Genomic DNA, 23,737 nt, shown 5'->3' on the forward strand with positions numbered 1-23,737 from the left:
GGGGTCCTGGGGGGGGTCTTGGTGGGATCTGGGGGGGCCTGGTGTTTTCTGGGGGGTCCTGGGGAGGGTCCTGGGGGTCCAGGGGGGGTGCTGGGGGGATTTGGGGGGTCCCGGGGGGCATGGGGGTGCGGGGGAGCCTTGAGGGGCTGGGGTTGTGGAGGTTGCTGGGGGTCAGAGGGGAATGTGGGGTGCAGGGGGGGTCCTGGCCAGATTTGGGGGGCCCTGGGGGGTGGAGGGGGGGCTTCGAGGGGCTGGGGGGGGGCGGTCCTTGGGGTTGTGGAGGTTTCTGGGCTTCAAGGGGGGATGTGGGGTGTAGGGGGGAGTCCGGGGGGTGCTGGGAGGTGGGGGGGGGCAGGAGACAGAGGGTGGGGGGACATGGGGAGGGGATGGAGCATGGGGGGCTGGGGGGTCTCTGGAGGGGTGTGGGAGGTCTGGGGGGACAGAGAGGTGTTGCAAGGGAATTTGGGGGTCGGGGGGCTGCCCTCCCAGGGGGGTTAGGGCTCCTGGAGGTCCCAGGGTGGCCTGGGGGATTTGGGGGTCCCACGATGCCATCCTGGGGGATTTGGGGGTCCTGGGGTGCCCTCCTGGGGGATTTGGGGGTCCCGGGGGCCCCTCACCGGCTGTCCCTGGCAGATGCTGCTCTTCCTCTTCCTGGCCTGCGCCGGGCTCTACCTCACGCTGCACGTGCCCGTGGGGCTGGACCAGGAGCTCGCCATGCCCGAGGTGGGGGGCTGGCCGGGGGGGCACCCCCGGCCCCTCGGGGTGCTACGGGGGGGGGACACAGCCCCATACAGGGCTGGGGGGGGGGCAGGATGGCCCCATACGGGGGTGTTCGGGGGCAGGACAGCCCATACCGGGACACTCAGGGTGGTGACCCCCAACCGCGGGGTGACCCCCCCACCCCCCGGGTGCCGCGCCCCAGCTGAGGGTGTTGGGGTGCCCCCCGCCCCCCCCCAGGACTCCTACATGCTGCAGTACTTCGCCGCCATGAACCGGTACCTGGCGGTGGGGGTGCCCACCTATTTCGTCACCACCGGCGGCTACGACTTCTCCTCCACGGCCGGCACCAACGGCATCTGCTCCAGCGCCGGCTGCGCCGCCGACTCCCTCACCCACACCATCCAGTACGCCACGCGCTTCCCCAACGTGTGAGTGGGGTACGGGGCGGGGCGCGCGCCGCAGGGCGGGGGGGGGTCCCGGCAGCCTCCTGCCAGCCCCGCCTCGGCCCAGGTCCTACCTCGCCATCCCCGCCACCTCCTGGGTGGACGATTTCCTCGACTGGCTCAACCCCACCGGGCGCTGCTGCCGCTTCCACACGTTCGGCAACCTCACCGGGGAGTTCTGCCCTTCCACCGAGAGTGAGTGGGCGCCGGGGCTCTGGGGGAGGGTCCTGGTGGCCGTCAGGGGGCACAGGAGGTCTACACCGCGGTGGCAGTTGGTGTTCGTTGGGTGCCCACCACGGCGGCCGTTGGGTGTACATTGAGTGCTGACCATGGTGGCCATTGGGTGCCCACCATGATGCCCGTTGGGCGCACATGAGGTCCATGCCATGGAGTACGTTGGGTGCCCTCTGTGGTGCCCATTTTGTGTACATTGGGTGCCCACCATGGTGGCCATTGGGTGTACGTTGGGTGCCCACCATGGTGCCTGTTGGGTGCATGTAAGGCCTACGCTGTGGTGGCCATTTTGTGTATGCTGGGTGCCCAATGTGGTGGACGTTGGGTGTATGTTGGGTGCCCATCCTGGTGGCTGTTGGGTGCCCACCATGATGCCCGCTGGGTGCACATGAGGTCCATGCCATGGAGTACGTTGGGTGCCCTCTCAGGTGGCCATTTCATGTGCATTGGGTTCCTACCATGGTGGCTGTTGGGTTCACGTAAGGTCCACACCATGGTGGCCATTGGGTGTATGACGAGTACGCACTGTGGTGGCCGTTGGGTGCCTACCACGGTGCCCGTTGGGTGTACACTGGATGCCCACCATGGTGCCCATTGGGTGCATGTAAGGTCTACACTGTGGTGGCCACTGGGTGTACGTTGGGTCCCTACCACGGTGGCTGTTGGGTGGCTGTTGGGTGCCCACCATGGTGACCACTGGATGCACCTTGAGTACCCACTGTGGCGGCCACTGGGTGCCCACTGGGATCCCATTAGATGGCCGTTGGGTGCCCGTGGTGGTGCCCCTTGGGGGTCTGTTGGGTGCCCGCCGTGGCGCCCAGCGGGTGCTGAGCGTGGCCGTGCCCGCAGACGCCATCAGCTGCCTCTGGGGACAGTGCCTGAACACCACGCGGCGCCCGACGGTGGAGGAGTTTGAGCGGTTCCTGCCCTGGTTCCTCCATGACCGCCCCACCCTGCAGTGCGCCAAGGGGTAGGTGCCACCCTGGCCGGGCACCCGTGGCGGGGAGCACCCACACGGGCCTCGGGTGCCCCCCTCACCCCCCGCCCCCTCCCCGCAGCGGTCTGGGCGCCTACGACACGGCGGTCAGCATGGACGCCAACGGCACCATCCTGGGTGAGCGCAGGGTGGGTGGCGCGGGGTTGGGCGGGGGGCACCCTAGGGTGCCCGGCTGACCCCCCCCGCCCCGCCCCGCCTGCGGCAGCCTCGCGGTTCATGGCGTACCAGCGCCCGCTGCGCAGCTCGCAGGAGTACACGGCGGCGCTGCGGGCCGCCCGCGCGCTGGCCGAGGAGATCACCGCCGCCCTGCGCCGCGTGCCCGGCACCCACCCCGACTTCCACGTCTTCCCTTACACGTGAGCGGGTCGGGATGGGTGACGGGGTCGGGGCGGGGGGCAGGCGCAGCGGCGGGCGCCCCGGGGTGCCAGCGCGGCGGTGACGCTCCCCGGCAGGGTGACCTACGTCTACTACGAGCAGTACCTGACGGTGGTGCCCGAGGGCGTGGCCACGCTGGCGCTCTGCCTGGTGCCCACCTTCGGCGTCTCCTTCCTGCTGCTGGGCATGGACCTGCGCTCCAGCCTGGCCACGCTCCTCACCATCGCCATGATCCTGGTGGACACCGTGGGGGCCATGGCGCTCTGGGACATCCCCTACAACGCCGTGGCGCTCATCAACCTCGTGGCGGTGCGGGGCACGCGGGGCGGCGCGGGGATCTGGGGCACGCGGGGCGGCACACGGGGTGACGTTGGGGGTGCAGGAGGTGGCTGAAGGACTCAGGACACGCAGGGGGACGTGGGGACAGAGCAGCCTGGGACACGCAGGGTGGCACCGGGGCTTGAAAGGTGGCACAGGGACCTGGGGCACACGGGTGGCACAGGGATTTGGGGGACATGGAGGGGCACAAGAGGTGGTTTTGGGGGTGCAGGAGGTGGCAGAAGGACTCAAGACACGCAGGGGGACGTGGGGACAGAGCAGCCTGGGACATGTAGGGTCGTACAGGGACTTGGGGCACACGGTGGCTTTGGGGTGTAGGAGTTGGGAGAGGGACATGGGATGTGCGGGGTGATGAGGGGACAGAGCAGCCTGGGGTGCACAGGGTGGCACGGGGCGCTGGGACATGTGGGGTGGCAGGGTGGCATGGGCCCGGGGACATGAAAGGTGGCACGGGGGCTTGCAAGGGGGCACAGGGACCTGGGGGACATGGGAGTTTGGGGGACGTGGAGGGGCACGAGGGGTGGTTTGGGGTGCAGGAGATGGCAGAAGGACCTGGGACACGCAGGGGGACGTGGGGACAGAGCAGCCTGGGACACGCAGGGTGGCACAGGGCACTGGGACACACAGGGTGGCACGGGGGCTTGAAGGTGGCACAGGGACCTTGGGCACAGCAGGTGGCACGGGCACAGGAGGCGGGCAGGGCGCACAAGCACGGGGGGGTCCCTGCGCCGCGCCAGCCCGGCGGAGCCCCCGCGGGTGCCCCGGGTGACGCCCGTCCCCGCAGGCCGTGGGCATCTCGGTGGAGTTCGTGTCCCACATCACCTGCGCCTTCGCCCGCAGCACCCGGCCCGGCCGCGTGGAACGAGCCGCCGAGGCCACCGTCAACATGGGCAGCAAGGTGGGGGACGCGCCGGGGCGGGTGCCGGCCGCGCGGGGCCGGGAGGGCCGGGTGGCCCGGCCGCCGCTGACCCCGTCCCCGGGCGCAGGTGGTGGCCGGCGTGGCCATGACCAACCTGCCCGGCATCGTGGTGCTGGCCTTCGCCAAGGCGCAGCTCATCCAGATCTTCTTCTTCCGCCTCAACCTCATCATCACGCTGGTGGGGCTGGCCCACGGCCTCCTCTTCCTCCCCGTCCTCCTCAGCTACGTGGGTAAGGCCCCCCCAGCCCCCCCGGGACGGGGCCCTGTCCCCCCTGTCCCCCGGCCTGGCGAATGCCCCCCGTTGTCCCCGCAGGACCCAGCCCGCGGACGCCGGCGGGGGACACATCAGGGGACGCGGCGCCCGGCGCGGGGCTCACCCTGGGCAACCCCTGCTTCCAGGACGCGGGCAAGGCCAAGGCCACCGCGCCCGGGCAGGGCTGAGCCCCCCGGCCCCCCGCCGCCCCCTCCCGCCATCGCTTTTTCTACCACTGTCGTATTTAAACTGGTTTTCTCAGACTCGGGACTGGGTTTAACTGGGACGGGCTGGGCCACCTTGTACGGAGATGGCATCTCAGCCCTGAGGCGTCGCGGGGACGGGGACACGGGGACGGGACGTGTGGGGCACACAGGCACCAGGGGGATGGGGCCGTGTGGGGCGCAGGGGACAAGGACACGTGGGGCACACGGGCGCGGCAGCGATGGGGCCACACGGGGCACGAGGGTGTCACAGGGGGGCGTGGGGCACAGGGGGCATCCCGGGGACAGGGCCGTGTGGGGCACACAGAGACTGGGGACAGGGCCGTGTGGGGCACAGGGGCACCAGGACGCTGGGGCTGTGTGGGGCGCAGGGGACATGTGGGGCAGAGGGGCGTTGCAGGGACGAGGCCCCACAGGGGCATCACGGGGACAGGGCCATGGGGGGCACAGGGGCACGACGACGCTGGGGCTGTTTGGGGGGCAGGGGACATGTGGGGCACACGGAGACTGGGGACAGGGCCGTGTGGGGCACACGGGGACCAGGACGCAGGGGCTGCGTGGGGGGCAGGGGCCAAGGACACGTGGGGCAGCGGGGCCGCCGCAGGGACGAGGCCCCACGGGGCACAGGGCGCCGTGGGGCGCAGTGGACGAGGATCTGTGGGGCAGAGGGGCACCGCAGCGACATGGCCATTCGGGACACGGCGCAGCCAGGCCCCCCCGGTGCCGCGGAGCCCCCCAGTCCCCCCCCACCACCACCAAGACGCAGAGGCGGGGCAGGGTGGGCGCAGAGCCCCGCTTTATTCCCGCTCCCCCCCGCCCCCCACGCCCTAGAGGTACTTGTAGGGCACCTTGGCGGGCAGCGTCTGCAGCTCCAGGCGCACGGGGCACTTGTAGAAGCGGGCGAGCAGGGTCTCGGCGTAGCCCACCAGGAAGTAGAGCTTGGGGGGCGGCAGGCCTCGCGCCAGGAGGGCGCAGACCACCAGCAGGTTGCCGCGGCGCTTCAGCACGGGCCGCTCCGCCAGCGCGCCCGGGAAGGTGCCCGAGAGGAAGCGGCGCAGGAAAGCGTCCTCCACCGCCCGCTCCGCCGCGCCCGCCTCGCCCGCCAGGTTCCCTGCGGCCACGCGGAGGGTCGGCGCCGGCCCCGCGCCTCCCCGCCCCACGGCGGCCCATTCCTGCGCCCCACGCGTTCCCCCCGCGACGCCCGCGCGGCCCAGCCCCGCGACGCCCGCGCGCCCCTGTCCCCCCGCCGTCCCCGTGCCCCGCTTGTCCCCATCCCCACTGTGCCCAGCGGCCCAGCCCCACGGCATCCTTGTGCCCCGCGGGGCCTTGTCCCTGCGTGCCCCACACGCTCCTGTGCCCCACACATCCCTGTCCCCACGACGCCCCAGGGCCCACCCCACAGCCACCCTCGTGCCCCACGTCCCTGTCCCTGCACACCCCACAGGTGCCCCACACGTCCTGGTCCCCACAACGTCCCATGGCCCAGCCTCACGACACCCACGGGTGCCCCACACACCCCTGTCCCCTTAAATGTCCAACATGTCCCTGTCCCCCCGACACCCACGGGTGCCCCGCACGCCCCCCCATCCCCTCACACCCGCGGGTGCCCGCACGCCCCCCATCCCCTCACACCCGCGGGTGCCCGCACGCCCCCCATCCCCCGACACCCGCGGGTGCCCGCACGCCCCCCCATCCCCTCACACCCGCGGGTGCCCGCACGCCCCCCATCCCCTCACACCCACGGGTGCCCGCACGCCCCCCATCCCCGACACCCACGGGTGCCCGCACGCCCCCCATCCCCTCACACCCGCGGGTGCCCGCACGCCCCGTCCCGCCGCGGTGGCCCACCGGTGTGCAGGGACAGCCAGCCCTTGCGGTGCGCGATGTGGTGCGGGCCGTGCGCCATCTCGTAGGTGACGGGTTTGTCCCCTTTGCCCACGCGCACCCGCGCCGCCCGCGTCTGCGGGAAGGGGGGCGGGGGGGGGTCAGATTTGGGGGGTGCGGTGCGGGGGGGGTTGCGGGGAGGGGGATCCCGCGGGGCTCACCTTGAGGCAGGCGGGGGAGACGTGCAGCTGCCGGGGGCCGTGCGGGACGAGGGGGGCGCGGGGCGCGGCCTGCGAGGGGACGGGGGTGAGGGGTGGGGGCGGCCCCGCTGTCCCCAGAGCGGAGCCCCCCGGCGTGGGGGGCCCTGAGCCTCCTGCGACCGGTGACCGCCGGGCCCGGTGTCCCCGCACCCCATGTGCCCCAGTGTCCCCATCCCGCGTGTCCCCGTCCCCCGGTGTCCCCAGAGCCCCAGGCCCACGCCCCCCTCGGCCCACACGCCCCCAGGCCTGGAGCCCCTGGAGCCCCCGCACCCAGTGCCTCCCGTGTCCCCCGCGTCCCCGCACCCCCCGTCCCGCACCCTCAGCGTCCGCGCGACCGCCAGCGCCGCCATCTTGGCACCGGGCGGCGGGCGCGGCGGCGCCCCCTGGCGGCTGGAGGTCACGGGGGCACTGGGGGGACTGGGAGGGTAATGGGGGCCACTGGGGGCTACTGGGGGTAATGGGAGAGGAACGGGAGAAATATTAGGGGATAGTGGGGGGATACTGGGGGTAACTGGAGGGGTAATGGGGGTGCTGGAGGGGACCACTGAGGGGGTACTGGGTGTACTGGGGGAACTGGGGCGTACTGGGGGTAGTGAAGGGGGGAACTGGTGGACTCACAGAATGGTTTGGGTGGAAGGGACCGCTGACGCCCACCCAGTCCAACCCCCCTGCCAGGAGCGGGGACATCTCCAACCAGATCAGGTTGCTCAGAGCCCCGGCCAACCTGGCCTGGAATGTTTCCAGGGATGGGGCTTCCACCGCCTCTCTGGGCAACCTGGGCCAGTGCTCCACCACCCTCAGCGTAAAAGGTTTCTTCCTAACATCCAATCTGAATCCACCTCCCTCTGTTTTGAAACCATCACCCCTCGTCCTGTCCCAGCAGGCCCTGCTGAAGAGTCTCTCCCCACCTTCCCTGCAGCCCCCTTTGGGCACTGGGAGCCGCTCTCAGGTCTCCCCGGAGCCTCCTCTTCTCCAGGCTGAGCAGCCCCAGCTCTCCCAGCCCGGCCTCACAGCAGAGGGGCTCCAGCCCTCTCATCATCTGCGTGGCCTCCTCTGGACCCTCTCCAGCAGCTCCACGTCCTTCTGACGCTGGGAGCTGCGGTGGCCGGGCCTGACAGACAGCCCTGAGCCACGGACGATCCGTGGACGCTCCGCACCACGTTGCGGTGTTCAGCGGGATCGTGTGGTTTTAATTTGTCCCGAAACACACGCAGCGGGTGAGAGAGCGCACGGTAAGAGCAGATAACGGCTCCGTGGCCTCGAGGATGAAGAACCAGGAGACGCCCAGGAGAGAAGCGCTACGTCACGGCAGCTCCCTGCTTTCCTCTTCCGCGCTCTGGCCAGGCCCACGGGGTAACCGAAACCGGACCGTTACAGATTAACGAAATAAAGGTTTTATTCGTTAGTAACGTTCGTCTCCTCCGGCAGCGGCTTTGGAGACCTCATCTGTGAGGGGACACGCGGCGTGGGACCTCCCGTCACCGGGACGGGACCTCCAAACCCTCGCTGCGGCCGCGGCTGCCTGCGGGGCTGGACGGTGGTGACGCATTAATAGCGCAATGAGGGATGTGTCTTTGTTAATTGCCGTACTTATTGTCGTGTAGTAATTACCTTTGAGCGCTACTGCTGTTAATTCGTCGCTAATCACTACTGATCGTTTATTGCCCTCTCTATTTGAAGAAACCAGGTGAAATTGAATTTTCTGGGTTTTTTTTGGGATTTGAATCCCTTGTGCCGATCCTGCTCCGAGTCCAACGGGGGCTCCCGAGCCGGCCGCAGCGCTGCGGGGGGTCCCGGCGGAGCGGAGGGGCAGGATCCCCCCCCTCGACCCGCCGGTGACGCAGCCCCCGGATTTGTACCCGGGATCGCCCCCACCCCTGAGCAGCGCCTGGCACGGGGCCTGGCTGAACCCCACGGGGGTCGCAGGGCCCAGCTCCTCAGGTACTGGGGGTACTGGGGGTTACTGGGGGTAGTGGGAGGGGATATTGGGAGTACTGGAGGATACTGGGGAAACTGGGGGATACTGGGAAAACTGAGAGTGACGGGGGTGCTGGGGAGTACTGGAGGTATTGGGTACTGGGGGATATTGGGGGTAATGGGGAGTACTGGGAGTATACTGGAGGCAATGGGAGTATACTGGGGCAATGGCGGTACTGGGGGTAATGGGGGGCTAGTGGGGTCATTGCAGGCACTGGGGAAACTGGGGGTACTTGTGGTAATGAGCATACTGGGGGATACTGGGGAAACTGGGGGTGATGAGGGTACTGGGGAGTACTGGAGGGTACTGGGGGTAATGGAGGTATTGGGGTATTGGGGGATACTGCGGGTATACTGGGGGCAATGGGGGGTACTGGAGGAAAATATTGGGAGCACTGGGGGATACTGGGAGTAACTGAGAAGTAATAGGATTTATCTAGGGCACTGGGGAAACTGGGGGCACTGGGGTGATACTGGAGGTAATGGGGGGCACTGGGGGTATGATAGGATACTGAGGGGGATACTGGAGGTACTGGGGGTGTGGTAGGATACTGGGGGGATACTGGGGGTAGTGAGGCTACTGGGGGAGGACAGTAGGAGCACTGGGGGATACTTGGAGTAATTGGGAGGTAATGGGCATTATTTGGAGTACTGGGAGCACTGGGGGACTGGGGGTTACTGTGAGCACTGGAGGATACTGGGGGTACTGGGGAAACTGGAGGTACTGGGGGTACTCAGAGAAATGGCGGGGTATTGGGAGATACTGTGAAAATTGGGGGTACTGGGATAATAGGGGTATTGAGGGTGCTGGGAGCACTGGGGGATACTGGGGGAGGTACTGGGGGGCCCTGGGAGGTACTGGGAATACTGGGAGTAATGAGGGACACTGGGGGTTCCTGTGAGCACTGGAGGATACTGAGGGTTACTGGGAGCGCTGAGGGTAATGGAGGGTACTGGGAAATACTGGATGCTACTGGGAGGTACTGGGAGCTACTGGAGAGCACTGGGGGTAATGGAGAATACTGTGGGGATACTGGGGGTACTGGTGTGGAGGTTACTGGGGGGTACTGGGTAGGCACCCATGGGAGACTGGGAGGGCACTGAAGGGGCACTGGGATGGTACTGGTTTGTACTGGGACAGCATGGGTGCTACAGGTGCCACCCCCAGCACCCCGTGCTGTGCCCGCTGCAGGGGGCGGTGGCGGCGCTCAGGGTCACCCCCAAGGACCTGGTGAGGGTGCCCTCGTGCCAGACGCCGCCCTCGTGCGACACGTCCCCGTGCAAGGCGAGGCGGTGTCCCTGTGCGGGGCGATGTCCCCAGCCCTGTGCCAAGCCCCGGCGCGAGGCCCTGCCCCTCGTGCGACGCCCTCGTGCAAGGCCATGGCCCCGCTGAGGTGTTGCCCCTTGTGCGACGCCCTCGTGCCAGGCGATGGCCCTCGTGCGATGCCCCTCGTGCGACGCCCTTGTGCAAGGCCACGGCCCCGCTGAGGTGTTGCCCCTCGTGCGACGCCCTCGTGCCAGGCGATGGCCCTCGTGCGACGCTCCCCGTGCGACGCCCTTGTGCAAGGCCATGGCCCCAGTGAGGTGTTGCCCCTCGTGCAACGCCCTCGTGCCAGGCGATGGCCCTCGTGTGACGCTCCCCGTGCTGGGGATGAGGAGCAACCCCCCCCCCCCAGCGCTGGGTGCCTGGGTCCGTGGTGACAGTAACGAGCTCGGCTGCGCTAACGAAGCAATGGCCCCCGGGCCCCCCCACCCCAGCACAGCTGGGCCTCATCGGAGGCCTCAGGCAGGGCCCGCTGCGGGGGCTCTTAAACCCCCGAGGGGGCTGCTGGGAGCTACTGGGACCTGCTGGCTGCTTACTGGGAGTTAGAATCATAGAATCACATGGTTGGATGGGACCTATAAGATCATCTAGTCCAACCGTCTTCCCACTGCCATTGCTGCCACAGCTACTAAACCATATCCTGTAGCTCCTCATCAAGCCGCCTCTTGAACACTGCCAGGGACGGCGACTCCACCACCTCCCTGGGCAGGCCGTTCCAGTGCCTGACCACTCTTTGCGAGAAAAAGTTTTTCCTCAAGTCCAATCTAAACCTCCTCTGGGACAACTTGTGGCCATTTCCTCGGGTCCTGCTTGTTGCCTGGGAGAAGAGGCCAAACCCCTGTTCATCACAACCTGCCTTCAGGAAGCTATAGAGTGCAATGAGGTCTCCCCTGAGCCTCCTCTTCCTCAGACTAAACAATCCCAACTCTCTCAGCCGCTCCTCATAAGACTTGTGCTCCAGACCCCTCACCAGCTTTGTTGCCCTTCTCTGGACACATTCCAGGGCTTCAATGTCTTTCTTGTAGTGAGGGGCCCAAAACTGAACACAGTACTCAAGGTGCGGCCTCACCAGTGCCGAATACAGGGGGATGATCACCTCCCTGCTCCTGCTGGCCACACTATTTCTAATGCAGGCCAGGATGCCGTTGGCCCTCTTGGCCACCTGGGCACACTGTCGGCTCATGTTCAGCTGAGCATCAACCAACACCCCCAGGTCCCTTTCCTCTTCACAGTCCTCCAGCCACTCAGCTCCGAGCCTATAGCGCTGCATGGGGTTATTGTGGCCAAAGTGCAGGACCCGACACTTGGCCTTGTTGAACCTCATGCCATTCAGCTCAGCCCAGCGATCCAGCCTGTCCAGATCCCTCTGAAGGGCCTCCCTACCCTCAGGCAGATCAACACCGCCACCCAACTTGGTGTCATCTGCAAACTTACTGAGGGTACACTCAATCCCCTCGTCCAGGTCATCAATAAAGATATTGAACAAGATGGGCCCAAGTACCGACCCCTGGGGGGCACCACTTGTAACAGGCTGCCAGCTGGACTTGACTCCATTAACCACCACCCGCTGGGCACGGCTCCCTAGCCAGTTCTTTATCCAAAGAAGGGTATACCTACCCAATCCACAGGCAGCCAGTTTCCCTAGGAGAATACTGTGAGAGACCGTGTCAAAGGCCTTGCTGAAGTCCAGGTAGACCACATCAACAGCCTTTCCCTCATTCACCAGTCTGGTCACCCAGTCGTAAAAGGAAATGAGGTTGGTCAAGCACGACCTGCCTTTCGTGAACCCGTGCTGGCTGGGCCTGATCCCCTGGATGCCACTCATACGCCGAGTGATCTCACCCAAGATGATTTGCTCCATAACTTTCCCGGGTACTGAGGTCAGGCTGACAGGCCTGTAGTTCCCCGGATCCTCCTTACGGCCCTTCTTGTAGATGGGAGTCACATCGGCAAGCCTCCAGTCCTCCGGGACCTCCCCAGATAACCAGGACCGCTGGTAGATGGCCGAGAGCGGCTCGGCAATCACCCCCGCCAACTCCCTTAGCACCCTAGGATGGAGCCCGTCCGGTCCCATGGACTTGTGGCAGTCCAGATGGAGAAGGAGCTCTCTGACTGTCTCCACCTGTACCACAGGGGGTGTACTCGGCCTGGCACCCCAGACTTCCAGATTAGGGCATAAAGTGCCCTGAGGATAACTGATCTGCCTGTTAAAGGCAGAAGTAAAGAAGGCGTGGAGGACCTCAGCCTTCTCCTTATCCTCAGTGATCACATTCCCCGCTGCATCAAGTAAAGGGTGTAAACGCTCCTTATTTCTTCTCTTACCACTGATATATTTGTAAAAGGATTTCTTGTTCTCTTTTACTGCAGTGGCCAATCTGAGTTCATGCTGAGCTTTTGCCTTCCTGACTTCCTCCCTGCATACCTTAGAAACTTCTTTGTAATCTCCCCAAGTAGCCTGTCCCTTCTTCCAGAGGACATAGACTCTCTTTTTCTTCCAGAGCCTCAACAATAGTTCCCGGTTCATCCACACCGGTCTTCTTCCCCTACGGCTCGCCTTACGGCATTCAGGAACAGCCTGTTCTTGTGCCTTGAAGATCTCCATCTTGAGGAGCGTCCAGGCTTCCTGGACCCCTTTACCCTTAAGGAGCGACTCCCAAGGGACCCTCGCAACAAGCGTCCTGAACCAGTCAAAGTCCGCCCTCTTGAAGTTCAGGATAGCCGTTCTGCTAGTGATCCTTCTGACATCTCCAAGAATAGAGAATTCTCCAATTTCATGGTCGCTCTGCCCAAGACAGTGCCCAACCTTCACGTCTCCCACCAGACCTTCTCTGTTGGTAAAGAGTAGGTCAGTCAGGGCACCACCCCTGGTAGGCTCTCGTACCAGCTGCATAAGGAAACTATCTTCCACACCCTCCAGGAACCTTTTGGACTGCTTCCTGTGCGCTGTGTGATATTCCCAGCATACATCGGGGAGGTTGAAGTCTCCCACAAGAACGAGTGCTGGCGATGGCGCGACTCGCTCAAGCTGCCCATAGAACGCCTCGTCCTTCTCTTCATCCTGATTAGGCGGTCCGTAACAGACCCCCACCACGATGTCACCCCTACAGGCCTTTCCTCTGATCCTTATCCACAGACACTCAGCTGTATCCTTCCCAACCCCAAGCTCTTCAACGTCAAAGCAGTCTTTAATATAAAGGGCCCCACCACCACCCTTCCTTCCTCGTCTGTCCCTTCTGAAGAGCTTGTAGCCTTCCATCACAGCACTCCAGTTGATGGCAGCTTGCTAGGGCCAACTGGGAGCTGCTGGCTGCTTACTGGGAGTTGGTGGCAGCTTCCTAGGGCCAACTGGGAGTTGCTGGGGGCAATTGGGAGCTGCTGGCTGCTTACTGGGAGTTGGTGGCAGCTTGCTAGGGCCAACTGGGAGTTGCCGGCTGCTTACTGGGAGTTGATGGCAGCTTGCTAGGGCCAACTGGGAGCTGCTGGCTGCTTACTGGGAGTTGATGGCAGCTTGCTAGGGCCAACTGGGAGCTGCTGGCTGCTTACTGGGAGTTGATGGCAGCTTGCTAGGGCCAACTGGGAGCTGCTGGCTGCTTACTGGGAGTTGATGGCAGCTTGCTAGGGCCAACTGGGAGCTGCTGGCTGCTTACTGGGAGTTGATGGCAGCTTGCTAGGGCCAACTGGGAGCTGCTGGCTGCTTACTGGGAGTTGATGGCAGCTTGCTAGGGCCAACTGGGAGCTGCTGGCTGCTTACTGGGAGTTGATGGCAGCTTGCTAGGGCCAACTGGGAGCTGCTGGCTGCTTACTGGGAGTTGATGGCAGCTTGCTGGGGGCAACTGGGAGCTGCTGGCTGCTTACTGGGGGCAACTGGGGTTCTGCTGCTGCCTGGGGTGGGGGTCCCACCCTGTGTGGGTGCTGGCTGCTTGCTGGGGGGCTCCCAGAGCATCGCTGGGTGCTCTCACCCCAGGTGGGTTTGGGGGGGGCTGTGCCCCTGTCCCGCTGAGAGCAGGGGGTGCCCCCAGGTGGGTGCAGCTCCCCAGGTGCCCCCCCAGCCCCCCTGTGCTGGGTGGGGGGAGGCTCAGGGCACCCAGTGATGGGGGGGGGGGTAATTTTTTATTTTCCAGGTGATTTTGGTGCCCGAGCAGTGGAGGCCTGGTTGTGTGGCCCCCCCCCCCCCAGCCGTGTTGGGGGGGCTCAGGGGACGGCGATGGTGGGGAGTGGGGGGGACTGTGGGGGGGGGCCACACTGGGGTCCTCTCTGTTCTCTCCCGCTGCCCTGTCCCAGCAGATGGGAGTGGGTGCTGCACTGGAGGGGACTGGAGCTGCTGGGAGCCCCCCGGCCTATAGATGGAGCTTGTGGGGCTGGGGGGGGTGATGGTGGGGGTGCAGGGGGGGTCCCGGCTGGGCCCCCCGCAGCCCTGTGTCTCCCTTCCAGGCTTGGAGATGCCAGGACACGGCTGGAGGCGACGCGGAGAGCAGGACGGAGCGCAGTCTGCCAGCGAGCGGCTGAGGGACTGGGGGGACTGGGAGCCCTGTGGGGTTCAGCCAGGCCAAGGGCAAGGTCCTGCCCGTGGGTGGGGGCGATCCCAGCACAAATCCGGGCTGGGGCATGAAGGGATGGAGAGCAGCCCTGAGGAGAAGGACTTGGGGGTGCTGCTGGGCGAGAAGCTCAACACGAGCCAGCAATGGGCGCTCGCGGCACAGAAACCGACCCCACCCTGGGCTGTGTCACCAGCAGCGTGGGCAGCAGGGCGAGGGAGGGGACCCTGCCCCTCTGCTCCGCTCTGTGAGACCCCCCTGCAGTGCTGCGTCCAGCTCTGGAGCCCCCAGCGTCAGAAGGACGTGGAGCTGCTGGAGAGGGTCCAGAGGAGGCCACGCAGATGCTGAGAGGGCTGGAGCCCCTCTGCTGTGAGGCCGGGCTGAGAGAGCTGGGGCTGCTCAGCCTGGAGAAGAGGAGGCTCCGGGGACACCTCAGAGCGGCTCCCAGTGCCGGGAAAGATTTTTTTTTTTTCCACTGAGGGTGGTGGAGCACTGGCCCAGGTTGCCCAGCGAGGCGGTGGATGCCCCATGCCTGGAAACATCCCAGGCCAGGTTGGCCAGGGCTCTGAGCAACCTGATCCGGTTGGAGATGTCCCTGCTCCTGGCAGGGGGGTGGCACTGGGTGGGCGTCAGCGGTCCCTTCCCACCCAAACCCCTCTGTGAGTTTATTTTCTCGGTGTCCCTGGCTCTGCCCTTCCGGGGGGACGCCGGGTGTTTATTAATTTGTGGTTCTCTCCCCCAGGCCGTGGTGCAGAGGAGCAGCCGCTGGGCTGGGCTGTGTGGGGGGAGCCAGGTAAGGACCCTGGGGAGGGTGCGCTGGTCCCTGCCTTCCCCCCACCTCCCTGGGTGGGGGGGTCCCAGGGTGCAGGGAGGCTCCGGGCACCCGGGGAAGCGGATGTTTTTATTTTCCGGGTGGTTCCGCGGAGCAGCGGGTGCCTGGCCGTGCCCCCCCGGCGGGGGTCTCAGGGGAAGGCGATGGTGGTGAGCGGGGCGAGCTCCAGCGCCGGCTGGGCGGCGGGCGGGGGGGCGCGGGGAGCGGTTGCGGGCTGGTGGCCGTACTGGAACTTGATGCGGAGCTCGCCGATGCGGGCGCGGGGCAGGATGTTGGGGATCCACTCGATGATGAAGGGGGTGGGCTCCTTCTGCGCGGGGGAGGTGTTTCCTGGGGGCAGAGAGGGAGGGGTGGGCCCAGGCTCCCCCCTCGGCCCTGTCCCCCTGGGTGGGACCCTTGAAGGGGCCCCCGTGCTGGGGTTTTCCTGGGGAGGGGGTGCTGTGTGTTTGTGCTTCACTTTGATTTTATTTATTTTTTTTTTATTCTTTTGCAGGTGTGTGGAGCAGGAGGAGAAGAGGAGGCACCTGGTGCTGGGGGGAGGAGGTTTTTTGGCTTGATTTTTTCCTGGGTGGGGGCTGGAGAGTGGGAGACAAAGTGTCTCAGATGTCTGAGGTTTGGGTTTTTTTAGGGTGGGCACACTGGGGTCCGAGCTGTGGCTGGGGGGGGGAAGTGGCCTTCCCTCCTGGAAGGGGGGGTGTGGGGGGAGGAGAACCCTTTGGGTTTCAGGGCCTTCCCCCCCTGAGCGGGGGTCTGGGGGGGTGGGAGAGGCGCTTATGCCTGGGGCCCCTGTGTGTGGGTAGGAAGAAGGGGAGAGGGGGGGGCTCTCTTGCAGGGGGCTGGGGTGCTGCCCCCACCCTGGGGGGAGGGGCTGGCTGGGCTGCCCAGCTGTGGGTGGGGTGGGCTGGGGGCTGGTTGCCCCCCGACTCACCCACTTTGAGGAAGGTCTGCAGCTCCAGGGGCCGGATGGCGGGCTGCTTCTCCAGGTGCCCGTAAGCCTCGGCGATGCTCTCCACCTCCACCTTGGGGCACCGGAAGAGCTCGTAGGTCCCGTCCCGGTTCTGGACGAAGCTGCGCGTGATCTCCAGCGGCAGCTGGCAAGCACGGGAACGGCCAGGTGAGGGGCTGGGGCCCAGGGGGTGGCGGCGGAGGGGCCGGGGGGCTGCCTCCCCCCCTTACCTCAGGCGTGTCGAAGATCTGCTTGACCTGCAGGACGCTGGTGATGTGCCACGTGTACTTGGAGAAGGTGCCCAGGGGAAGGGCGTCCTTGCGGACAAAGGCTGCGGGGAGGGAGAGGGGGCTCAGGGGGAGGGAGAGGGGGGCTCAGGGGGAGGCTGGGGGCCCGCTCTGTGCCTTGCCTTTTGGTTTTTCTTCTCCCCTTTTTCTCCCTTTGGCTGCAGCTCTGCCCTGCTGAGCCCCCGAGGACTTGGCTTTGCCCTTGCTGGTGGCCTCCTCTCCAGGGCTCTCAGGAGCTGGTCCCAAAGCTGAAGTGAGGTTTTGGGGAGGCCTCTTTTACTTGGTCTCCTCTCCCAAGCACCAGGACAAGAAAGGGCCTTGGGCTGCACCAAGGGAGGCTGAGATTTCCTCGGGGAGAGGCCTGGGAAGCATGGAAAGGGGCTGCCTGGGGTGGTGGAGTCACCATCTTGGGAGGTATCTTAGATTTCTGCACTCAGACCCTCAGGCTGGGGTTTAGGGGTGGACTCTGCAGTGCTGGGTTACTGGCGGGATGGGATCACCTCTTAAGTCCAGTCTAACCTAACCTCTACCAGTCTGTGCTCAGCGAGAGAGACCTGTGGGCACAAATGGAGCTGATGGTCCTGAGGCGTCACGGCAGCGGCCTGTGCTCCTGCAGCGCTGCTGTGACGGACTGAGCTCCGCAGAGAGCCCTGAGCGGGGGCTTGGGCCTGGCTTTACCCTCCTCTCCCAGGTAAGAGAGCGTAGAGCAGGGACGACGCGCGGCAGCACTGTGTGCTGCGCGGCTCCCCCGGGCGCAGAGGCAGGGAACGCGGTTTCAGCTTGGAGCCTCGATGCTGCCGGGGCCGGGTTTATTCCTGGGGCTGGTGCTGCTCTCGTGGCTCTGCTCAAGGCTGAGAGCTGGGGCATGTGGCTGGGCTGGGCCTAGGCTGGAGCGGCTGTGGCACGGACCCCGTGTGTCCTGCTGAGCTCCTGTCCTCTGCCCTGGGCTCACTCACACAGCTGCTGTGTTTCCCCGCTCTGCTGCAGCGAGGGGAAAGGGGCTGAGGAACCAGAGAGCGGATGGGAATCCCCCCCCCGGACGCTGCTGCGGGGTTTTCCCCCCGTCAGCCTGCCTTAACCCCTCTGCAAAGGGTTTCCTGGGTGTGAGCGTTCAGCTCTTACCTGTGGTGGAGTTGGGCAGCCTCTTCTTGCCGCTCCCGCTGGAGATCCTCTGCTGCAGCGCATCGAAGAAAGCCTGCGGGATGTGGAACACCAGCGGCTCGGGTTTGCCTGGGGGAGCGGGAACAAGAGAGGGGGTGAGGGCAGGGCTGGGGGGCGCAGGGCTGTGTTTGCTCTGCTCCAGTTCAGAGTACCTCTGCTACTGGGGCCTCTGGTAGCGGGCTGGCACAGCACCGCCGCTGTCTAACCACCCTCACAGTAAAATATTTTGTGTAACTCAGACTCCGGTGCTTAGCTGTGTGTCCTCTGTCTCCTCTCCCTGCTGGGGGCTGACTCCCCTCCCGCCCGGCACCCACAGCTGCGCGGCACCACCGAGTTCGGGAAGGAGCTGGAGCCGATGATCCCTTCCCACGGGAGGTAAGAGACTCTGCTCTCTCTCAGCAGTAAGAGAGGGGGGTGCAGGGGGAAATGAGCCCCTCGGGGTTTGTGGTCACTGTGGGTGGTGGCAACCGAAGTGTTTAAAAACCACAGCAGGGACTTGTAAGAGCATCAGGGTCCAACCGTCAACTGAGCAGCACAGCCTGTGCCTCTCAGCTGTCTCTGGGGGCAGTTTGCTGGACAGCAGAGGGCTTGCACCGCTCCTGGCCGCGGTGACACCTTGCAGGGACAGCTGTGGGACAGCAGGCTCCATGTGTTTGTCCTAAATCACAGAATCTTTAGGGTTGGGAGAGACCTCCACGTTCCAGTGCCCAACCCACCACCACCCTGTCGACCAAACCATATTCTAGTGCCACACCTACGTGGTTTTTGAACACAAAACTGTGTGACAAACTTAGAGCTTGGGGAAAGAGCTGCTCCCCCTCAGGCATTCTTGGGGTCCCTCTCTTTAGGTGACCCTGGCTCCTCTGTGGGACCTGCCAGCCAGGCGCAGCTCCCCAGCAGCCACCAGACTCACGAGGTGCAGCCCCAGGGGGATTTTTAACAGACCTCACCCCAGCTGCTGTCCCTGGAGGCCAGAGACAAGTCCCAGGCTGCTCGCTGGGGCAGTGACAGCGGCCCCCTCCCCAGGTATCACAGCCAGAAACCTTTGCCTGTAGCTGGCTGTGCACAGGGAGCACCTCGGAGTCCAGCCTGCGGGGCACGGCGGGGAGAGCAGAGCGCTCTGGCCAGCCACAGGAGGAGATTTCTGAGCCCTAACACCATGTGAGCAGTGCCACCTTACTCCATTTAATTTAATTTAATTTAATTTCACCTCACCTCTTCTGCCCGGCCCCAGGCACTCCGAGTCCCCGCATCAATAACCCCGAAGGGACTCGCTCCCTTCGCCAGCCCAAACACCAGCACCAGGCTGCTGCTGAGCGTTAACCCCACGTTCAGCACGCAAACCCAAGCCGTGGAAACTTCCCAGGGCAAAACAGCACGGGGCAGAGCGCTCGCCTCCTCCCCGGGGGCTGACAGGTTTTTTTACAGAGGCAGCACCCAGCGCGGAGCGGTGCTGTGCGCAAAGGCTCTCCCGAGGCGGCCCCCGAAGGCTCACCCTCAAACTGGTAGTGCATGGTTTGGTGGATGCGTTCCGTGACGCTGGCCAGCCAGTCCTGGAAGGTGAGCGTCACCTGCGACTCGTCCAGCGGCTGGGTACAGCCTGCGAGAGAGAGAGGAGGGAAATTGGAATTGTGCCGGCACACAAGCAGAGTGCCGAGCCCGAGGGGCAGGAGAAACAACCAAAAGCAAGCCCCACTGGCTGCCCCACGGACTCGGCTCCCCCGCAGCCAGCTCCAGGCCAGCGTTCCCCGTTTTACCTACACGAGTTTCCTCAGCGGTGCAGACGCCACCACCCTGTGTTACACAGAGCTCGGAAAGGCAGCACAACAAACACAACCAACCAACCAGGCAGGACCGCTTCCACAGCGGCAACCTGCTTCCAAAACCTCGGTCCGCTCTCAGCGAGAGCTGCCGCCCCCGCATCACGGTACAACTACACCGCCATCTCCTCCACCGCGACCGTCCCTGGGATCACGACGCATCCCCACCCCCTCAAGAGCACCCCCGTGCTCCCGGGGCATCTGCAGAACAAACCCCGCAGGCTGCGAGGGGAGAGGGGTGCGCCCTATCTCAGGGGGAAAGGGAAAAACCTAAGAGATTTGTAGCCCTTTCCAGACCAGAAGAGAACCAAAAGCGCTAGCCCAAAGCTCCTACGCCGGCACAGCCCACCACCAGCAAGGAGAGCGGCTGTCTCTAAGGGCTCTGGGAACGCTCCCAGGGTTTCTGGTGCTGGACTGGCCTGTCCCGCTCCAAACGTCGCATACAAACACAAATAAACACCACGTGTAAGCACGCATCAGCGCACAGCCCTCAGAGAGGGCGGTTACCACGCTCGTGCCCCCAGCAATCTCCCATCTCCCTTGCAGCCGGCATGCTCCCCGTGCTGCTCTGGCCACTGCTCCGCAGCAGCGCTGGACACAAAGAGACACCACAAACACCAGCGGTGGCAAAACAAGCGACAGAAACCAGCTCACACCTTTGCCCACTCCATTCCAGCCGGGGGGGTGGCAGGAGACCGGGCCCCGCCCGGCCCCACCACGAACCAGCTCCTTTGGGCTTGCCACAGCGAGAAACGCGCCGAAGAGCCGCCCCGGGAGCGCGGCGGCACCGTCCTGCCGCAACCGCCACGCGTACGGCCAGCCAGAGCCACACCAGCACCCCGCTGCGCGAGACGCACGGCCACCGGCGACACCGGGGGAGCAGGAGGGGCCCGAGCCCCGTTTCACCCCCTCGAGCAAGCACAACCGCGGGGGTTACGGCACCCGAACCGAAGGGCTCCCTGAGCGCCGGCGGGACGCGCGGCCGGGGCTCACCTGGTCTCTTCAGCGAGGAGGCGACGGCCGGCTTCCTCAGGCCGCTTCGCCGGGGGTTGCCGCGAGCCGGGTCGTGAGGCGGGAGAGGGCTGGTGGCCTGCGCCCCTGAGGGGTCGGTTCAGAGCGTCAGCGCGCGAGCCCCAGGGGGCTGCGGGCACCCCACGCCGGCACCCCCGGCCCACGGACACTCACCAGGCGTCGCCTCCTTTTTCCTCTTCTTGGGCCTGGCAGCGGCCGCCTCCCCGGCCGGCACCGCGGATTCGGGGCCACCAACTGCCTGCGGGACCACGACCCCTTTCAGCCCTAAGACAAACGAGACTCTGTCCTTAAAAGCATCTCAACCACGCGCAGCAGCGCTGCGGGGACACAGGGGTCTCGTGTCCCCCTCCCCACACCAGTACCTGCCCCCCTGAGACCCCCCCAAACATCCTCAGAGAAACCCCAAAGCCCTCCCAGCGCTGCAGACATGCTTCTTTGGGGGGAACAGCGAGGGGAGCGGTGATTTTAATTCACTCCCATCGCCCAGGTCGCTCTCCTTGGGGCAGAGTTTCACCTTTGGGTGCCTAAGGACAGGGTGGGATTATCCAGACGCACCTACCGGGGTGCAGAACCCCCCCAGGGACCGAACCCCAGAGGCTGTTGCCGCAAGAGGCGGGAGTCACAAGGAGCTGGGCTTCCCCCAGCGCTGCTCCCACCCGAAGGGAAGAGGAGACGCAGCTCCCAGCCCAGAAAAGGAACGCGGCTCGCCCCGAGCACCCAGCGCAGCAGGACCTGCACCCCACTCCCAGGGGAGCACCCCGCTCTGCTCCCACACGCAGGGAGCCAGGAGGAGGCTGCAGCCCAGGAGGAATCACCCCTCGCAAAGCGCTCTGCCTGCAGAGGGAGGGGGCAGGAAATTAAGGCCCAGCTAACGAAGCGCCGACAGCGAGCAGGCGTGAGGACAGGCCTCGCCCCGCAGCCCAGGCAAAGCACGAGCAGGAGGCAGGGAACCAGGTAGAATCAGCCCGACACCCCCCCCAAAATCTCCACATCGCCCACCTACCGCCGGAGTCGCAGGCGAGGAAGTCGGCGAACTCCTGCGCCAGGCTCTCGTCGCTGGCAAAGGCGCAGATGCAGGCGAAGAAATGAATGCAGCGCGGCGGCGGCGGCGCCTCCTCCTCCTCGCTCGGGCCGCCCTTGCCGGGTTTGAGAGCCTGGCAGGAGCAGGAGAACCTGTGGTCCGCCAGCGTCTTGGCGCTCATTTTTTGGGCGAAGGAGGCGTGCAGGTAGCCGAGGCTGTGCTTCTGGCTGGCCTTGCACTTCACCACCAGGACATTCTTGGTGATGCGCTGCACCAGCGGCCCCGTGGGCTCGGTCGCCAGCTGCCAGATGGTTTGTTTGGTTTCCGGGGAAGCCTGCATGGAGTTGAGCACCGAGCTTTTCAGGGCGAGCGGGGTGGCCTCCGTCTGGCAGTTGAGGGCCAGTTTGACGTGCTGGCACTGGTTCTCCACCACGCCTTGCGCGGCCGCTTTCAGACACGCCGGCACGTAACAGCGGCCGGAGCTGAGCTGCGTGATGATGGTCCCGTCCACCGTCTGAATGGCCGTCTCCGAGACCCCCAGCTCCACGAAACACCGGTAATCCGGACCCCGGTCCCTCTGCCGCACCGAATAAACCTGTAAATCGGAGCCGGTGATGATCTTGACGGCGTCGACGCTGGGCTGCTTGCGTGTGCCGTAGCGGAAGACGGTCCCGCAGTTCTTGTTCTTGCAGCTCAGGCCTCGGGTGCCGTTGTAAGTGCCGCAACGGGGACATTTCCGGATGCCCCGGAGAGTGGCTTTCCCCAGGTCGGACAGGAAGGAGGGGACTTTGGTCCTCACCGACGCCGGCTCCATCCTCTGGGAAACCTGGAAAGGCAGAGAGTGCGGGGTGGGGGGGGTGAGCGAAGGGACAGGAGGGACAGCGGGGATGCGGTGCTTTGCTGGTGACACCTCCAGTTCCCTCAGTCCCCAGACAGAGGGGAGAAACGGGGAGAGGCGGCGGGGAAGCGACCGGTGGCCTGGTTCTGCCAGGACGGGCAAGGTCCCTGCCGGTCACCGCGCTGCCCTTGGCTGCTTCGCCTTTTTCCTTACAACCAGGCCTGGTGGGACAGCCGGGTGTCTCACACGCGTGACCCCGCGGCAGCGCGTCCCTCGTCACGCAGGGACAAAGGGCCACCCCCGGGAACACCGGACCCCGACACCCCCACCCCCGGCGCCCACCCCCTGCTCTTTATTCCCCAGTCTCGGCCGCGCGGGAGGAAAAACAAGGCTAAAAGGAGAACTTTTGGCACGGAGGGGGTAAATAAAGCGAAACAAGGGAGGCGGGAAGGGCTGGGGGGGGCCTGTCCACCAGCGCACAGGGACGCACCGAGGAATTTTTGACACTTGCCAATCTCAACCCCCCTCCCGGCGCAACCGGAGGCCGTTTCCTCTCGTCCCGCCGCTCGTTAAGAGGAGGGGAGCGGGGCGGGGGCCCAACCTCGCCCGCAGGATTCGAGGCGCTGCCCCCTCGGCTCCGGTCACCTCACGGCCAGGCCCCGCTTCGCCTTCTCCGCCAGCTCCGCATCCTTCCCGCCCCGTGATGTCACTTCCTGTGCCGCCAGCGCATACCCGCACCTCCCGGAGCCCGTCCTTTCGCTTCCATTGGTCCGCCGGCATCACGTGGGGGCGCGGGGGCCGCTGGGAGGTGTAGTCCGCGGGGGTGCCCTCCGCGGACTACACCTCCCAGCGGCCCCCGCGGCGCGGTTGCAAAAATGAATTTGACCGATTTCGTTCTTTTTCCCCCTAAATTCCCCGAGAAGCCGCTTCCCTCCCGCCCGCTTCGCCCCGGGGACGGCGAGAGCCAGCCGAGGGCACACACAGCATAAAAAAAGAGAGAACACAACGAGCTTCGTGTTTGTTTTTCTTTTTTTTTGCTTTTTTTTCCTCTTTTTTTTTTTTTCCTTTTTTTTTTTTTTGAAGGCTGGTGAAGAGGTAGGACAGAAAAGGGCTGGTTTGGCCTCTGAACTTTGCAAAAAAACCGTGCCTGTGTTTGCAGAGGTCGCCCAGCAGGAGCGGGGATATCGGGGGAAGTTTTATACAATTATTTAAAAACACGAGAGGAGGAATATTCCAAGAAAAAAAAAGAAAAAAAAGAAAGATTTTGAGGCGTAACTCCTGTCGAAGGACTCGGCCTCCTACCTTTAAATAAGGAAACGTACAAAGGTGGCTAACGGTTGTGCAAAATATTAATTTGCTCAAATATTTTACATAAT

The 23,737-nt window shown here is 65.0% G+C and overlaps 3 protein-coding genes across 7 annotated transcripts; 1 reads left to right on the plus strand and 2 right to left on the minus strand.

Annotated features, from left to right (window-relative positions):
• Nucleotides 1-633: 633 nt before the first annotated feature.
• On the plus strand, nucleotides 634-4,543 carry NPC1L1 (NPC1 like intracellular cholesterol transporter 1; the record flags this gene model as incomplete). Its single annotated transcript, XM_086767913.1, has 10 exons — nucleotides 634-723; nucleotides 958-1,148; nucleotides 1,231-1,358; nucleotides 2,247-2,367; nucleotides 2,456-2,511; nucleotides 2,600-2,750; nucleotides 2,847-3,078; nucleotides 3,893-4,006; nucleotides 4,095-4,257; nucleotides 4,341-4,543. Coding segments are annotated over 10 exons (1,374 nt in total), but the record flags the coding sequence as incomplete, so codon positions are not given.
• Nucleotides 4,544-5,278: 735 nt separating this feature from the next.
• MRPS24 (mitochondrial ribosomal protein S24) lies at nucleotides 5,279-6,951 on the minus strand. Its single transcript, XM_086767904.1, has 4 exons — nucleotides 6,906-6,951; nucleotides 6,550-6,618; nucleotides 6,353-6,464; nucleotides 5,279-5,615 (listed from the first exon to the last, which is right to left on the minus strand). Exons 1-4 carry the CDS (start codon nucleotides 6,936-6,938, stop codon nucleotides 5,332-5,334), a joined length of 498 nt encoding a protein of 165 aa, XP_086624030.1. The 5' UTR covers nucleotides 6,939-6,951; the 3' UTR covers nucleotides 5,279-5,331.
• An 8,372-nt stretch (nucleotides 6,952-15,323) lies between these two features.
• On the minus strand, nucleotides 15,324-23,096 carry C27H2orf42 (chromosome 27 C2orf42 homolog). Of its 5 annotated transcripts, none has more exons than XM_086767860.1 (9): nucleotides 23,012-23,096; nucleotides 21,506-22,349; nucleotides 20,656-20,766; nucleotides 20,464-20,568; nucleotides 19,146-19,250; nucleotides 17,612-17,719; nucleotides 16,433-16,533; nucleotides 16,189-16,347; nucleotides 15,324-15,586 (listed from the first exon to the last, which is right to left on the minus strand). In XM_086767860.1, exons 2-9 carry the CDS (start codon nucleotides 22,335-22,337, stop codon nucleotides 15,326-15,328), a joined length of 1,782 nt encoding a protein of 593 aa, XP_086623986.1. In that variant the 5' UTR covers nucleotides 22,338-22,349; nucleotides 23,012-23,096; the 3' UTR covers nucleotides 15,324-15,325. The 5 variants fall into 5 exon arrangements, with proteins under 5 accessions (XP_086623986.1, XP_086623985.1, XP_086623984.1 ...); XM_086767859.1 differs by having other exon boundaries at nucleotides 23,007-23,096; XM_086767858.1 differs by having other exon boundaries at nucleotides 22,963-23,064.
• Between the last annotated feature and the right edge of the window lie 641 nt (nucleotides 23,097-23,737).

The sequence above is a fragment of the Chlamydotis macqueenii genome, chromosome 27 (assembly GCF_036417535.1).
Source record: "Chlamydotis macqueenii isolate bChlMac1 chromosome 27, bChlMac1.mat, whole genome shotgun sequence".
Lineage (NCBI taxonomy): Eukaryota > Metazoa > Chordata > Aves > Otidiformes > Otididae > Chlamydotis > Chlamydotis macqueenii.